This window comes from Candoia aspera, chromosome 1 (genome assembly GCF_035149785.1).
Source record: "Candoia aspera isolate rCanAsp1 chromosome 1, rCanAsp1.hap2, whole genome shotgun sequence".
NCBI classification, from domain to species: Eukaryota; Metazoa; Chordata; class Lepidosauria; order Squamata; family Boidae; genus Candoia; species Candoia aspera.
Genome location: NC_086153.1, coordinates 226,022,030 through 226,039,780, shown reverse-complemented (window position 1 = coordinate 226,039,780; position 17,751 = coordinate 226,022,030). Strand labels below are relative to the sequence as shown.

The window sequence follows — 17,751 nt, the reverse complement described above, 5'->3', positions numbered from 1 at the left end:
GTGGTCCTCTTGTCCACAGTAGTAGATCTGGTGGTCATTTGATGTGAAGTGGCCCATTCCAGTCCATTTCAGTTCACTGACGCCCAGAATGTCTATCTTTAATCTTGACATCTCACCAATAACCACATCCAATTTGCCCTGGCTCATAGATCTTACATTCCAGGTTCCAATGGTGTGTTGATCCTTAGAACATCGGATTCGCCGTTCACCACCAGCACCGTCGGCTGCTAGCCGTCCTTTTGGCTTTGAGTTAGCTGCGTCATCACGTCTGGGGCTAGTTGAACTCATCCTCTGTTCCTCCCCAGTAGCATTTTGACCATCTTCCGACCTGGGGGTCTCATCTTCCGATGGTATACCGACATATCTCTGGTTGTACTGATCCATTGAGTTTTCACGGCAAGAATACTGGGGTGGGTTGCCATTACCTTCCCCAGGGATCGCATTGAGTCTGACCTCTCTGTCATGACCTTCCCGTCTTGGGTGGCCCTTCACAGTTTAGCTCATGGCATCATTGAGGTGCTCAAGCTCCGGCACCATGACAAAGTAACGATCCTTTGCTGAAGACTGTATATTTTTAAGAAGCTGTATTATTATAATCTATATTATATACAACTTAAAGGCTAACATTTCAATATATCTGCTCATGAAATCCTCAATTGTTTAATGACTTCTGTGGATTCCGTTTAAATACTCAAACTATATTCATGATAGCCATATCATGTTGCCATAGTAATGGACAGACTACCCATAGGGAAAAACCCCACAGTAGATATTATTGCAATAATAAAAAAGGAACAAAATATTATAGAAATTTGGATGTGAGTTAGAAATTAAGGCCATTTTTGCTAGGAGGCATCTTCGGAGTAGATGCATCAAAGCTTTGGGGAAAAAGTATAATTAATGGAGCCTGATTTTTATTTTTATATATATATGAAAAAAAAGAAATCCCTTCTCATCCCTGTGGTTGGTATGTGTCTTCCTCAACCTCGGGTCCTCCACCAGAGGCCTGGGAGTTTGAGGGTTCTGCGCAGCATCTTAGCTGTGCCTAGCACTGCACTCTTCTGGTTGGAGAGCTCTGATGTTGCTCCTGGGATCTGTTGGAGCCACTCTCCCAGCTTGGGAGTCACAGCCCTGAGTGTCCCTACCACCCCTGGGACCACTTTGGCCTTCACTTTCCACATTTCCACAAAATGAACTAAATTATGCTCCCTAGGAAGGAACCCCTCGAGAGCGTGAATTAAGGTAAATTTGCTCAGGCTTTTCTTAAAAGGGAAAATCATGCTTGTTGTCCACCCTCCTCTCAGCTGTTTCTATGGTCAATGGGAAGGAATCCCGAACATCTGGCTAGGCTTGGGGACACTCTAGTGGGACTGAGGATGGAAAAAATAACAAAATGAGATATTATGAAGAGAAGAGGAAGAAAGGTAGAAGTGCAAGGGGTCTGCAGGGAGGGCATCAAAAAAGTGAAGATGGTGGCTGCAACCATGTGATTGAAGCCCCACCCCTTTCTTTACATGTATCACATGCATGATGTATGCAAAAAAGGGGCAGGATTTCAAGCAGCCACCAGCTTGACTTTTTTGCCCTCCCCTCAGTAGAAATACAAAACTGAGTTAAAAGACTAAAGAACAGAAACTGGGATTACATTTGTAAAACCCAATGAACTTCTATTTTTAATGTGTGTTTTAGGGGGCTAGTGCAGTCTGATCTCCCATGTCTGCCATAAAAAAGGGGAAGCCTAGTCATCTGCAACATGCTTGGAAATGCAAGTTTCGGACATTTTAGCAGGCTGGTAAAAAGAAAAAGGAACACTTCCTGTTAAGCGTACAGTACTGGTGGATGAAGAACGGAGGGGAGATCCACCGGCTTGCTACTAAATTCTGAACTAGACAGAAAACTTCTTCCTTCGTGGCCAGCAAGGAAACCTAGCCCAGAGGGAAGGGAGGCAGCGGATCGGCCCTGCTTCACTCGCCACCATGGAATTCGTTCTCCTTTAACTCTGCTGAGTTTCTTGATAAATACAAAGGATGAAGATAAAGAACAGAGAGGAAGAAATCAAGGAACTCTACTGGGTTTGGGAGGAGGAAGAACACATTATTAACAGAAATATGCATAGTAATCTTGAAAGGAATTGAAGAAAAAAAGGCTGTGTGTATCAGAGTCACCCAGAAATTACTACCCAAGCTAATGCAGCAGACATCACACAACTCCTCATTCGCTTCTGGCACTTTGTGGACCTTATAGCACGGTTCTCCCTGCAGCCTCTCCATCGTATAGAAGCAGGATATTTTTGCTCCGGATCACGGCTAGAATATTGTTCATGCAAACTCTAAATTATTTAAAAACTAATTCAAGCACAGCTCCCTCTTTTGCAATACAGGGCTGCTTATTACCAAATTCAGTGGCTCAGTATAGAAATGCATATGGATTGAAAATACTACATAGTATACTATATATTATTAATGCAAATTGAAATAAAGTTCAAATGGTTCCCATCATTACAAAAGCAGAAGCTTGACATTTATGGGTGCACGTGACAAAGTTAAATGTGAATTTCAGCATTTGGAGATAAAGGAGAATGCAGCAATTTATTTTGGAAATAAATCCAAATTGGAAAGCCTTATTTCTAAATATGCATGTAGCTAGGAAAAATTACTACAATACAAACTATACCTTTAGAGGTGTTTGGCAATACATTAATACTGTAATGAATGTATAAATTTAATCTTTCATTCCACAATTACTTTTCTCTTGGCTTCCCTTACATATTTATACTACTCCTTTCCACCAGGTAGGATTCACAATGCAGCTACAGATAACAGAACTGTAAAATACCCAGAAATACAAGCAAAAGAGGACAAAGCAGAGGGACCAACCACGATGTGTTTCAGAATAGCCTCTGAAATAGCAGCTTGATCATACATACAGTCTTTCAGAAATAAACCCAGTTGATTAATTAGGTAACTTAATTAGCCAAAAGCACAACCTTGAAACAAGTTCAGTATGATATTTAAAAACTCCTTTTTACATGCTCCTAAGCAGCACAGGACCTCACATGTCAGGTGCTTGGAATATTCATTAGTTGCCATTGTTCACACACGGACTTCAAAACTGAAATACCCCAGCATGCTTGTTTGAGGGCTAAGAAAATGACAGTTCCCCAAATGAGATGAAACCACTTAATAGCCTCTGACCTGCAGGGCTTATTTCTGAGGAAAGATCAAGTGTAATTTAGTTAATTCATGTAATGAGTTGGTCCTATAGACAGCTGTTATAATCCAAATTCGGAATTGCTGAAATGACTGCCTTTTTATAAAGACTCAAAATACGCATTTTCTAGACAGGTAGCTGCGTCTCATGACCTCGAGGGTAGAAAGCCTGATAGCCTTTAGAAGTTCTGGACTTCAATTCCCATCAGTCCAGCCAGGAGTGGCAAGAGCTCATGGGACTCTAAAACATCTGACATATGCTTGCCTACACCGGCTGCTGGCGCGCTAAAGCCTACATCTCTCATCCGCTGCTAACCTTTCGTGAATCTCAGTCCACAGCAAGGCAGCTCCAAGCTAACAAAGGCGCGAACGAGTCTCCCACGCTGGATCGTGGACTGTGCTGGTGACAACCTGAGGGGCAGCGTCGAGCGCGAATCCCCCAAACGCGGCGCCTGGCGGTCGCGAAGGGCTTCGGCTGCGAAATACAGGAGCCGGCGTTCCAAGGGGGCGGGTTCCGAATGTGCCGTGCGGGAGTGGGAGGGCTCCTTTGAAGCCAGCGGGGCGGGTTGGAGGCTTGTCGCGCCCCCTCCGCAGAGCATGGCTTGGCTGGGTTGGTTGCTGTGGATCTGGGCTCTGATAACCGCTCTCGCCGCTTCGGGGCGCCGGGCCTTGAGTTACGCCTTTTACCGCTGCGGGAACGGGCAGCATTTGCTCCAGATGCCCATGGCCTTGGCGGGTCCCCTGCTGTTCCGCATTGGGTGAGTCGACGGACCGGAGGGGAAGGGGCGCTTTTTTTTCGTAGTGGCCGTTACAAGAACGTGCTCTGGGGCTGGCACATTCTTGGGCTGAGGGGATGCACTCCCTGATTTGCTGCAAATGGCAAGGTCTTGGCGGGATGAATAGTGAGAAGCGGGGATCTAGGGCTATTACAGTAGGTCGGAGCTGCAAAAATCAGAGCGGCCGCTAGATGGCAGCCAAGAGTGAAGAGTTTCCTGCGGATTTTTGCATCCTAGCTAGAGTACCCGGGATGTGTGTGGTGAAGAACGGGGCAATTTTCTCTGTATTTTTCGGGGTGCAAAGCGATATATGAAGTCGTAGTTCCAGGGCTCTGTGCTTTGGGCTGCGAGGGTGTCCGCTTCGATCCGAAAGGATGTATTTGCTTCGGTAGGATTTTGTTGAATTGAGGACAGTCTGTTCAGTTGCGGGGGGAAGAGTTTATGTGCGCCTGCGCGGGGGGATTAACTGCCTTTTGCAACGCGGACATGAAGGAGGAATTCGGCGGCTCTGTTAGTGGGCGAAAGGAATTATAGGTTAATGAGGATAAGGCTGCTTGCAGGGCTCAGGGATAGCGGGCCGGGTTAGATTTGCGGAATTGGAAGAGCAACATTGTCCGGGGGCATCGCAGCACCCAGAAGGAGCCCTGTGGAGACGACGCTTTGCAGGGCAAAGATTAGCTTAGAAGCCGGTTTAAGAAGCTGCCGGCGTTTGCTTTGCAGCCAGGAAAAGCGCACCGGTAGGCGTGGGTACTTCTGAGAGCAAGCTAGCGTGGGACTGGATTGGTTGGGAACGGTGGATGCCTGCGCATCAAAGGAACATAGGAACCCAGGCTGCACGCGTGATCACTGGCCTTGCGCAGGTAGCTCGCTCTCGAGGGGTTCGTGGCGCGGTGGCACAGAGTACAACTGATGTCCGTTCCCCTCCTCCCAGATCGAAAGATAAAAGGGACGACGTTCTGCTGTGCGCGACTTTTGTGGGATTCTTTCGCCTATAGCGGTTGCATTTTGGTGGCTTTTCCTGAAAGCGCTAGAACATGAGCATGTTCTCTGGAAGTGCCTGTCATTCAAAGGAAAGAATAATAGTGTTACTGTGGTGTTCCGGCTCCTTTATCGTTTAGCAAAAGCGCATTTCCCTCTCTTCCAGAGATCTCCTTGGGTGGTTGGGGGCAGACTTCATGCTTTGTATAAAAAAAAAATGCCTGGGCGTACCCTTGGTATTTCCAGGTGGAGCTGGGAAACCCGCTGCTTAAAAATCCCAGAGAACCATTCTGTTAATCACACAGGTCATCGTGGTTCAGCAGTGCCCTGAATATCTAAAAGGGGCATGCTTCATTTCTCAATCGCTAAGCTCTGAATTCTGATCCTTGTATTCGTTGTGTGTAAGAAAATAAATGGGGAAAAAAGACAGAAATTTTAATGCTGAATTTAGAGCTGTGTGGAATACAGTAGAATTACAATTTGGGGGAGGAGGAGATGGTGAGAAAATAGCACAAACTGTCACGATATGGCTGATACTTCCAAGGGAAGGCTCGGAAGGCAGGATGCTTGCTTGCATAAAGCAAAAAGGGCACAGCCTCTGAAGGATAAACAGCCTTGCAAAAATGTGCTGCATGGGATGCACTTTGCACAGAGATGTAGAGAAAAGCGGCATTATATTTTCTAATAATAGTTCTTCAAACTCCACCCCCACCCATCTTTTATGATAAAAAGGCTGTTGCCTTGAGTAGATAGATGGTGGCAGATGAGGCCTTAGAACTACACACTTTCCAGTAGGTGAAATACAGGGCCTGTGAGCCATCAGGAACCTGCAGTACCATTCTGAACTCCCCTGATGCTAAGTGCTTTCTTCACCCACCCACTACTAAAGGCAAGACAGTTGGGAAGTGGGATGGTTGGAGATATGTGACTCACTGAAAAGGAACAGGGCTTTCACTTTTAAGCAAAATGGTTAAAAGGAGATTGCCAGGTCCTGGCTGGAAGCAAAGGGGAGTGGGGAGGAGGAAGTAGGAAATTGTCTCTGGAAAGAAGCTTAATTCTTAACTCAGAATCCTCTCTTCCTGTAGCTTTTCCAGCATTGGCAAGTGCATTTACAATATCGTTTTGAAAATTGGTGAAGGAAAAACCTCCCAAATGGTTTCTGGTTATTTTTCTTCTTCCCTCAAAAGTCCCCACTCTGAGATTGGATACAAATCTCACAGAAGCATCCCTTTCCTGTATTCTAATTATTCAGTGAAATTTATGTGATGTGTAGTTTGCTTATAGGTTTGCATTCTGTATTTCTTCTTTCCTGAAACATGGGTAGTATGCATGAAGGTTTCCAGATAGCATTTTATCCACGTAGAGGTCAAGTCGCCCTTGAATCAATCTTGACTCCTAGTGACTTTGGCAATAAGATGGAATTGTTTGCCACTGCTTCCAGATGGTTTCTTTTTACTTCCTACAGCCCTGGGATTTCCTGATGGTCTCTTATCCAAGTATTAATTAGATCCAAGCCTGCTTAGTTTTTTCAAGATCAGTCTAAGGTCAGCAAGGGGCTTCTACCAGCCTGGCATTCCATCTAGGTATTGATCAACTTCACTAAGATGGCTGAATTGTTGGTTCCAGACTTAGGGTTATCATTTGAGCAATATCATCTCTTCAGTCTTGGGCTTTGGGGTTTACTTCTTTTTTCCTCTTGCCATATGGGTACAGGTTGTAAAGCTGTGACTTCAGAAAAGCTCATATGAAAAATGATGAAAAGGCTGAAAATATAAATATTACTAATCCAAGTTGGAAGTATTGCCAGGGGGTCTAATGAGCTGATTCCCTGCCTTTTCCCAAAGGCATCTTGGTTTGGTTTTGATTGCTGAGCAGCAAAGTCACCATGCTGATCTTCTCCAAATTACCAATATATGAATCCATGTTTACTTTCTGCTTTTTTGGCTTATGGCACAAAGAATTCAAGGAGTATATATATGCTAAAGCAGGTGGTTTCAAACTTTAAAATAGTTCTTTGCAGGCTTGTGGTTTGGGGGGGTAATTTCAGGAGATGAGGAATATGACTTTGGCTTAATCAAGGCTTAATCTTAATTTAGTTAAATCTCCATCCTTAGTCCTCTGGCTTAATGAAAAGGGAGATGGCAGATTTTCTTTGGAGTGGCAGGATAGGGTGTGTGTGTGTCTTAAATGAGAAGCTGTGGAGCAGGGAGTGAGGTTCAAATAACTTTCCCAACATTCAAGGGATGTAGGTGAGTTACACCTGCTTATTGCTCATCCATTCAGCACACATGATTAGAAATTATCAGGGTTCAGGACCAATGTATTTTAGGCTTCTTTTTAAAAAGCTACCTTTTTAAGTTGACCATGAACTTCCCCATAACATTTTTTTAAAATACCAATTTTTAACTCAGTTTGCTTATTTATTACAGTGATCTGTATGCTGCCCATTCCTTCAATTCTCAGCAGTGTGAGAATCATAAAAGCTGAAAACAGATAAGACTATAAGAAAACAGATAAAACTACATAATCAAACAACCATAAACCATTACTGCCCCACATACTCCTACCGTCTAATGCAGTGCTTCTCAACCTCGGCAACTTTAAGAAGATGCGTGGACTTCAGCTCCCTAAATTCCCCAGCCAGCATGCTGGGAGTCGAAGTCCACGCGTCTTAAAGTTGTTGAGGTTGAGAAACACTGATCTAATGGATTTTTCTCCCCAAAGTCCTTGTGGAAGAGCACAGTTTTAACTGCTTTCCTGAATGTCAGGGTCATCTTGCCCTTGGAGGTTAAGCTATTTCAGAGTGAGTTACTCTGCATTAATTATGCAGAGTAATTGCATAATCCCAAATTAGTTGCGGCACCCTCACTCTTTGTTCAATGAGAAGTGGTATTACAATAATTTAAATTGATTTCACATGCATCTTGGCCCTTAAAGATCACAGTATTTCTTCTGCAAGATGATTTTCATAAAGAAACTATCTAGCCACACTAAACTGCACATATTGTTTATATATTATTCTACCAAGTGGGTTACTTGGTTGATAACTGACCAGTTGCAGGTGGGTTTTACTTGCAGGGTGAGATGCCTTTTTTAATATGTATAAAATGAGAAGGGAAGAGGAAAAGAAGAAAGCCAATAAACTGAACTAAATGCAGTTTAGGAAGCTGTCACATCCGCATTAGTTTCTTGCCTACCTATATTATAGATAATTGTTGGAAGCAGAGTGGAGATGGGCTTAGCCAGCCAGTGAATCAGATAGAATTATCTCCATGCCAGTTATATGTTCATTTGGGGAGGTCTCGTCCCTGTGTTTGACTGCATAAAAATGCCTGCATGGGTGTGTCCTTCCTAGAGCTGGTAATCTGGCTAGTTGGACTTTGTCTATTGGCTGGTCAGTCTGGCAGCTGCTTATCTGACCATTACCTTGGAAGCTGATAGTGAAGGCTTTGCTTTTGTGCTGTTGTTTGTTTCTACAGGCTGGCATCAAAAACACAGCTTAAAAACAGCAGCCACACTTGGCATAATGAACAAACCAGATGGTTGTTGAAGTTTTGGCTTTTCCTAGGCTTACAGGGCAGATTGCCATCCACTCCCACCTCTGTCCCTTTAAGAGAATAGACTTCTCTTCTGGTTCAGATTGTACTTTGAACAGTTTCGTCTTGTCCTTAGAATAAAAGTTCAACTTTTTGCATCCTCTTGATGCTGTCTGTCTGCAGCATGCATGGAGTCTGATTGTATTACCCCTTGATTGCATTGCAACGTATGGCTGCCATCAAGGGTATCTTAGGGTGATTAGTCCCAGCCAGTCGCTCTTCAGTAATGTTGCACTGCAACTCCCATCATCCCACATGCTGGCTGGTCTCACTGGGGATGTTCAGAATAACTATTCAACACTTCTCAAGTTCATCAGGTTGAGGAAAACTAGCTTAGGAGGTATTATTAGTCAAGGAATGTAATCCTGTACAAAGATCATCTGTATTTGAGTCTTCACCATGATTTCATGTTTATTTTCTGCCATGCCCTCTACCGGCATTTTTTCCATCAGCTGCTCAGCTCTTAGGGGCCCTTCAGTGTGGAGGTGGAGCCCTCATTTTATAAATAAGTCACAATGTCATCTGAAAGTTTGTCCATAATCTTTTGAACTACATACTTCAATCCCCTTTGTTAAGTTAACATCATTGTGATCCTGCTAATACCTTTACCAACATAATATTAAAAGTTCAGCAGTGCTTTCTGCTAGATTGAAAATTCCTGTCTATTCGAAGAAATGATGACGTTCATTTCAAGCAGAATATCCAGAGCACATGTTCATTTAATATTGCTAGATGTTCCTTGCTTTCCTAACCAGCTTGAGGAGCCTAGGAATAGAAACTAAAGGGAATCTGCTACAGAAGTATTTGTTTTAACTTTTTCCCTGTTCTCAGAATCAAAGGGTATGTTTGTATTCATTGATTTGTTTGGGAAAGTATAATTCACCTTGTTTGCTATGGAAAGCTTACTCTGATAACCTGATTGAACTGAAGTTTAGAACACTTGTCTGCATGGTGATGGGACTGAATGGTATTTGCAATGCAAGTGTATTATAATTCCAAGGCTGAATTGTGAAACCTTGGCCACGAATTTACTAGATGGCATGGGCAAGATGCCGTTCCATGGAGTTTGCCTCATGTGCAATATGGGGATCCTATACAGACTTGTTATGATTATTGAGAGAATTTATATGGAGAGATTTCAAAATGATGAAAATTCTATGGAATGACTAGCCTGAAAGCTCAGAAAAATGAATGTATGGAAAACAGGTCTTTGAATGCCTTTTGACTATGATAACCAGGGGCCAAATTTGGATGTTTATTGCTACAATTGTGTCTTCTTTGGGGTTTCTCAGTGGCCCTTGGCTCCTCCTCCTTAGACCTGAGAATCCTGGTTAAACAGGCCCTGATAGAGCAGCCATTGCTGCCGATGTGCAAGATTTTAGACGTTTTTCTTCAGGGTCTCTTATTTGAGCCATCTGGAGACATTTGGGTAAAATGAAGTGATTTCACTCCTGCCAGGGAAGAACCTGATCTCTTGTACATGTGGCTGCCTGTCCCATCCTGAGTTTGGGTGGGCTTGCTGTCCCTGGAAAATAAAAACGATTCTATACTGTTTCATTGCCAGCTTGATCTGAACTGAAGAGTGAAGGCTCAACAATGCATATGCTGCAGCTGATGACGCAGGAAAACTGAGTTCTCAGATGTTGATTTGTTGGAGGAAGTTATTGTGGACACAGCTTAGAGGCTGCTCAGTCTTCCAGGAAATGGCTCTGGAGTGGGGCACCTAGGGAGAAAAGCTGGCTCATTTTCAAACTTTTATGAATGTAACATTCCCCAAAGCTCCCTGGCTACCTTCCAAATAAGCAGCCACATTATTGTGTGTTGCAAGTCTCCAGATGTATTAGATTACAACCCATCATCCACACTGAGCAAGGGCTACTATGGGGCTTGTAGTCCAGTACATTTTAAGGAGATCGGTCTAGGGTGCTGTGCAGTATAATGAATGTAGCTTTGTCAGCTGTTGCTGGCACATGCCGTTTGTGGAATCTGTTTCTATTGGCATGGCAGAGCTGCTTTCTAGTGGGGTCTGGAATTTTAATTAAACAAGATGTGCCGCTATGTCAACAAGAGTCCACAGCTAGATTGATCAGTTTTCATTTCTCCTGTGTATTTCCAGCCTTATCTCACAGAGGTTCTCTGAGCTCATTTCTTTCCCCAATTCTTCTCCACTGAAACTTTGGCCATCTTTTGCAGCACCCACCACAAACTGCTACAGAAAATCTTGGCTGATTCAAAATTTTTCTCCAGAGGTTGATGGATTGATGAGGGGCCTTTAGGAATTAGACTTACAGATAGTCCTCGGTTAATGATGGCAACTGGGACTGGAATTTCCATTGCTAAGTGATGCAATTGTAAAGTATGGCGTCACATGATCACGCTGCTTAGCGACAGCACTTCTGGCACTTCCGGTTGCTGTCATTAAGTAAATCCCACACCATCGTTAAGCGCGACATCATGTCATTGCTATTTACCACCTCCTGCCAGCTTCCCCATCGACTTTGCTTGTGGAAAGCCAGCAGTGAAAGTCGCAAATGGCGATCACGTAATCACAGGACACTGCAATGTCATAATTGCAAGCTGGTCACTGAGCACCTGGTTTGTGATCCCGTGACCACAGGGACACTGCGACGGCCACAACTACAAGGATTGGTCATAAGTACCACTGGTTCAGCACCGCGGTAAATTTGAACAGTCACTGAATGAGTGGTCATTAAGTGAGGACCACCTGTACAATACATGTGAATCAGTTGCCAAGAATCTGGGATTTCAGTGTGGTAATGTGTGAAGAGCAATTGACACCTCTCTGTCAGCAATTCTGCAGGGGGAACACTGCATTGAGGGAAGTCTTTACCTGAAAGAGTTATGAAGGACAAGGAACAAAATGTTTATCTTAGCTCAGAAGGTTCTTGTGGAGAAAATATTACCTTAGTCTGCTAATCAACCCACTAACACGTCAGTTATGAATGTGCTGTGTGGTCTGGTGGTGCACATATCAGATGAGCATCTATTTTTGACATCCCTCCATACACATCTGGCATAGGTTTTCAGTTCTTAAATGCTAATTGCATTTGCTGTTGAATCATGCTCAGCCAGTCACAGGAGTGGAACTTAAACAAAATGCTATCTAGGCTGCAAGGTTCTTTTCATTTCGCAGACCATTCCTCCATCTTTAGAATGAATCTTAGGCAAAAAGGGATGCATACCCACAATACTGAATTTCTCACTTCCCTGCAGTTCTGCTCAGGGAACTTGTAAGATAAACATCGTATGCTTGTTTCACTTCTATACTAGTGAGATGAATCTCATCCACCCAAAGGGAAAAGCAAGGATAGTGAGCATAAGCCTACACTTTTGGGAATGTTTGCTCATCCCATATAATTGCCTTGGATTCATATGATATTTGGGGTGAAATGTTAACCATTTTAACACTTTTTGTGGCGGGGGGACTTTTTTCCAGAGGGTGCTTGCAGTGGTCCTGGGGGCTCTTTTCAGTTCTCTCAAAATGACTTTCCAGTCCATATGATCTATTCCTGGAGTGCTGTAGTTAAATGCTCAGAGGGGGTGACCGATCCCTCAAGTCATTTAAGTGACAGCTAACATAATCTTCAACCATTTGTTACGTTTGCTGGGGCTCCTGGGGCTTGTATAAAATATAGAAAGGGTTCCATGAGATAAGGTACTATCTCTTTGGAATTTCTCTCTTTAAGTTACGTTTGACCTTTGTTTTGGCTGTAGTTGGCCTGGAAAATTGCTTCTCTGGACTGCTGTGATTTGTTGATTTCGGTTTAGATGCTGCACATTCTTCTTCCAGTAACTTTTGTCCAAGGGTCATCCCCACCAACTTTTTCCAATTCCAATTCCACTTTCTTTTTTTCTTTTTTAAATCAGAAAAGCCTATATTCAGAAAGCTCCCTTCTAGACCAGCTTTTAAACTAGCTGGGTAATAGCTTGCAAATGTATTTTTACTAGTGCAATGTAAAAACTTTATTACAACCCTTAGTCTTTTTTAATTAATAACTGTCCAGCTCTAATGATTGCTAAACTGCAGACAGTGCTTCAAAAACCTGCAGGCACCACAACGTAAACAATTGAAGAAAGAAGAAGAAGTTGCGTATAGACTTGTATAATTTGAGTTTTCTGGCATCTTTGCGTAGTTTAACAGCTTGTGGGTACATACCTGTTTGTTCCTTGAACATTGAGTTGAGGCTGGATGATATTTTGGTCTCTCTCAATTACATGTAAGTCTGATTTCAATTGTCTACTTTGCATAGTTCAGCAACTCTCCATGTTTCTTAGCAAAAGCCCCATCTGTCTTTTCAGTTATAGCTACATTCTAATTAATCTCCTAAGCCTCCTAGCAGACTGGCTAATCTCAAAAAGTGAAGCAGGGTCACACCTGGTTAATACTTGGATGGGAGACCATCAGTAAATTCCAGGAAGTTGAAAAAAACATCTTGGAGAAGGCAGTGACAAACTATTTTCACAGTCTTGCCAAGAAAACTACATAGACTTGTCCATGAAATCACCAGGAGTCAGTATCAACTTGAGGCTACTTTTTAAGGCAGCTAGGATCCATACTGATCAATTCCTGGAATCTGGACATAATGTACTTCCTTTTATGAGCTGGGTGTACAACATTGTCTTTTGAAGGCTCAGCATTTAAAGCTTGAATGTTGCTCATAAAGGGAATTATTTAACTACACTGTCTTTGATTTGTGAACATCTCACTAGAAATTAGAAGGAAAAAAGCAGGGCAAATTTCAGCAGAAAGGTGTAGTACCAGGTTCCCAAGTTTTGGTTGCAGCCTTTAATGAATTGATCCCAACTTTGTTGTAGTCTAGTGGTGGCTGTTAATATCTCTCAATTTTGTTAAGTATCATCTTGAGGAATGTACCAAAGTCTTTGTTTGTGAACTTGTTCTGACTTGTCTTGCTGTTTGCCTCTCCTGTTCCTCAGGTATAATCTCTATGCCCACACCCGGCTGGGCTACCTGTTATACAAGCGGCAGGTAAAGAAGGCACGGCAGCGTTATCCCCAGGGGCACTCAGTTCCCCAGTCTGTGGAGTTCAATGGTGAGAGCTTGGGTTTTTCATTGCATTTTGGATATCCATTAATCAGATTATTTGGATGGATGTACATACTCCATTGTTTTGAGGCAAATTGTTTGATTAAACTTTTGATTAGACTTCTGGACAGGGAATTTTCAGAAGCAGTAACTGCTGGATTCTGGAGAGTGAAGCAGTCCCTTCATGGAATCTAACTTCTTGAGATACCCCAGAATCAAATTAGGTCTAAATGATTGGGATTCAAATTAATTGCACCTCCCTCAAACTTCTGAATTTGGCAAACAATTTGTACCAAAAAGGCTTTTTATACATGTGCAGAATTCTGGAACTGACGTTGTCAGAGCCCTCAGGAAGGACCCAGACGAGTTTCAAGGTTTAATCTTTGAGATAGCTGAGATTGCAGCAAGTTTGATGGAAGATCACTGTATTTGAACTTCTGCGCCCCAGCAACCCTGAGCTGATTGAAATTACCGAGTATCTTTCTCTATTGCTCATTAGATATATTCAAGGAACTCACATCTCTCCAATGCTTAGAAGGCTGCTGGCCTGCATAGGCCAATTTTATGTACTGCCCCTCCTGTTGATTGTAACTCTTTTGTCATATACAAGGTTGTTAAATTTTGTATTGCAGCTTGTAAAATTTCTTGGAAGTGACTGCTAGTAAGAGATAATTAGAATGGGCAGAACCCTGCACTGTTGTATTATTTAGCATGTTTAGTTATTTTTATCCTGTAGATTTTAAGTATATAATATTTATATTTGTTTTATTTTTATTTCCTTTCTCAATATTATAGAATAATATTGTATTACATCACATTACTTTTACAATAATATGTAGTCATTACCTTATATATTGAGAGCCAGTTTGGTGTAGTAGTTAAGGCACCAGGCTAGAAACTGGGAGACTGAATTCTAGTCACGCCTTAGGCATGAAAGCCAGCTGGGTGACCTTGTGCCAGTCACTCTCAGCCCTGGGAAGCAGGCAAGGGCAAGCCACTTCTGAAAAACCTTGCCAAGAAAACTGCAGGGACTTGTCCAGGCAGTCACCGAGAATTGGACATGATTGAAAGGATTAAAAAAAAAATCTATATATTAATATTCATCTTATATACAGCTTTATCCTTAATTTGATAACTCAGTTTGTTGTCTTTTGTAGATTTCAGTCTTTAATCTTTTAGCAGTTTCATTATCTATTAGACTAGACTTGTTTCTTATGAGATGTTGCTTTTTCAGAAGGTTTTTCAGAAGTGGTTTGCCCTTGCTTGCTTCCCAGGGCTGAGAGGGAGTGACGGGCCAAGATCACCCAGCTGGCTTTGTGCCTAAGGCAGGACTAAAACTCACCATCTCCCGGTTTCTAGCCTGATGCCTTCGCCGCTATACCAAAATGGCTCTCCTTTTTTGTTTACTTATGCTTGAAGTTTCTTTTGTGGTATTAAGTTAGGGTGGCACATTAATTTTACTGGAGTATTGTAAAGTTATTTTTGTTTCTTCCTGTTGTAATGTCACCATTATCTTTTAAAAGAATTCTCTTTTAAACAAGTATTCAAGGTGGCCAACAAAAATCTCATAGGGAACTAAAAATATCATTCCAAATAGTAATATAGATGTTGCAGCTTCAGTGGAGGGTTTTCTATGCTCATTTTCCTGCCTTCTTCCTTCTTCGCTTTCTGTCTGTTTTCCCAGGTTTGAAGATCCTTCCCATCCCTGTTCTGTCTGATAACTACAGCTATCTTGTTGTTGACACTGGCTCCAACAGTGCTGTGGCTGTGGACCCTTCTGACCCTTTGGCTGTACAGGTGAGAAACCAGATGTGATACCTCTCTTCCTTCTGGCAGAGATGGGAAGATTTCCGGGCCGTGGGTCTACCATGTTTTTCTTAACCAGGGATATGGAACCCGTGAGCTCTCCAGATGTTGCTAAATTACCCCCACTACTTTGCTCAAAATTGGCACTGTTGTTTACTGTTACAGGGCATTGGTTTTTCCCCAGTACCTAGAGGTCTTCCTGTTCCCCGCTGCTCTTCTGATTCTTAGGAGCAATCAAATTTTTGGTATTATTTTTGGTATTACTGTTGTCCAGCAGTTGGGAATCAGATCTTTGCAGATCTATTGCAAATCACCCAGGAATCTACCAGTACAGCTTGTTCTATTTTTTGCCTCTCCTGCTGTATAAAGTGATTCAAATATAGCTGGTTGTGTGAAAATATTTGTTTGAAAACCGGAAGGGGAAATTGCCATTCCCACCAATGCTTTTAAATAGGCTCAAACTGTCCTGTTGAGAAGAAGGATTTGGTAATCAGCTTGTCTAATCTCTTGTATTTATGCAAGAATATTTAACATACGTACAGGCAAGCTTGCCAGATTAGCTCATACAGTCAAGGAATTGTCTGTGTTGGCTGTGGCTTTTGGCGTTATTATCAAAACCAGCCGGAGGATGACGGGTTGTCATGACTTGCTGGAAATTCAGGGAGATGTTAATAAAGCATGAATGCAAGAAGTGGCATATGACAGAGTCCTTTGGATAAATTAGGCTAGATTGTATATGTGGCAAGCGGCCAAGAGGAAAAAAGTGTGTATTATATTTCCTGAAAGAACTAGCATTTCTCAAGAATCAGTCCCAAGTTTGGAGGCTGGCAAAGAAAAGAGTTTGGATCCTTCCTCTACCCTCCCTACCTCCAAATGGTCAGTATTTAAATCCACAATTTTTCCTCTGGCAAAGTCTTTGGTAAGCCAGCTATCTTCTACCCCATATATCTCAGTGCTTCTAGGAGGTGCCATTCATAAATGGCTCCTTTCTTCACATAAGTGTAGTGCTACCATTAGACAGGATGAAGCAAACTGCTTTGGCTGATTTAACAGGTACAGGTAGTCCTTGCTAAGCGACCACAATTGGGACCACAGCTCTGTTGTTAAACAAAGCCGTTGCTAAGTGGGAAATTACATGACCACAACTGTGCTTTCTTTTCCCCACTCCCCCACCCTTTGGAGTGCTCACTTCAGTGCTGGGATACTTAGCAAGAAGGGAACTAATGTTTGTGTTTACATTCATTGGAGAGGAGGGGATTACAAGAGAGTAAGCGGGCACACAATGGAGAATACACATTGAGAGGAATGTGGTGGTGCTGGAAGCCCTGAGCATGCTATGCAAATAGCCCGGTGTATTCCCCAGAGCAAGTGAGGGGGGTGGGGAAGGAAAAAAAGGTAATCTCTCCTGTGCCTGACCCATTTTTCTCTCCCTTCTCCAAAGAGTGGAGAGGAAGGGATTACAAGACAGTAAGCAAGCACCCAGTGGGTAATATACTGGGCTGTTTGCGTAGCATGCTTGCAGCTCTCAGCCCTAGTGCATAAGTGAGATTGGGTGGCTTACAGGATTGAAACAGACAAACCCACCAAACATAACCCTGCAACACTCAAGGATAAACAGTTGACCCTACTCACCATTCATAGTAATGGAGCTCATCTATGCACATAACCCAAATGCCTGGGAAATAGCCAGGTCTTCAGTGCCTTGCAAAAGACTAATTGTCAGGCCAAGCCCAAGAATGACAAAGAATCAATCCAGCCAAACTTCAGTTCTTTATTTGCCCACACCGCATAGACAGAATCTTGACAGACTAAAGCAACTCTACCGAACCTAAGGGGAAGTAACCTGGGAAAGCTCTAGGGCAGGGCTATTCTGAACCTCTTAGTTTTCCCACAACTGCTTCCTGGACTGTGTTTCCTCTTATCTTGTCCTCCTCCTTGGAATGTGCTCCCTCCTTCCTGAGAACCAGCAGCTCTACTGGTATCCACAACACTAACAGAGTTGGGGCTATCCAAATTTCTGGGGGATGCTGTTCCATAGGGCATGTACCACCACTGAGAAGGCATGATTCAGGGTTCCAAAAAGATGACATCGTTTAATTGTGAACTGCCCAGAGTCCCCCATATGAGGGAGATGGGCAGTGATAAAAATAAGATAAATAAATAAATAGAAGGCATCTGGAACACGCCCTTTCTAGTAGGGGTGGGCAAAAACAAGGGAGATGGTACCTGATGATCAAGCTTCTGGCAGAGGGGACACCTTCATAAGGGCATCTCCTCCTGATCTGAAGAACTGGATAGGTCCATTCTGAAAGAGGCAGTCT

The 17,751-nt window shown here is 42.9% G+C and overlaps 1 protein-coding gene across 1 annotated transcript in view; it reads left to right on the top strand.

Annotated features, from left to right (window-relative positions):
* Window positions 1-3,770: 3,770 nt before the first annotated feature.
* LOC134487214 (probable hydrolase PNKD) overlaps window positions 3,771-17,751 on the top strand; it is a 29,321-nt gene continuing 15,340 nt past the window's right edge. The window contains exons 1-3 of the mRNA XM_063288874.1: window positions 3,771-3,967; window positions 13,516-13,631; window positions 15,309-15,421. Of these exons, the coding sequence (XP_063144944.1) occupies window positions 3,807-3,967; window positions 13,516-13,631; window positions 15,309-15,421 (390 nt within the window). The 5' untranslated portion in view covers window positions 3,771-3,806. The remainder of the gene's footprint in view (window positions 3,968-13,515; window positions 13,632-15,308; window positions 15,422-17,751) is intronic.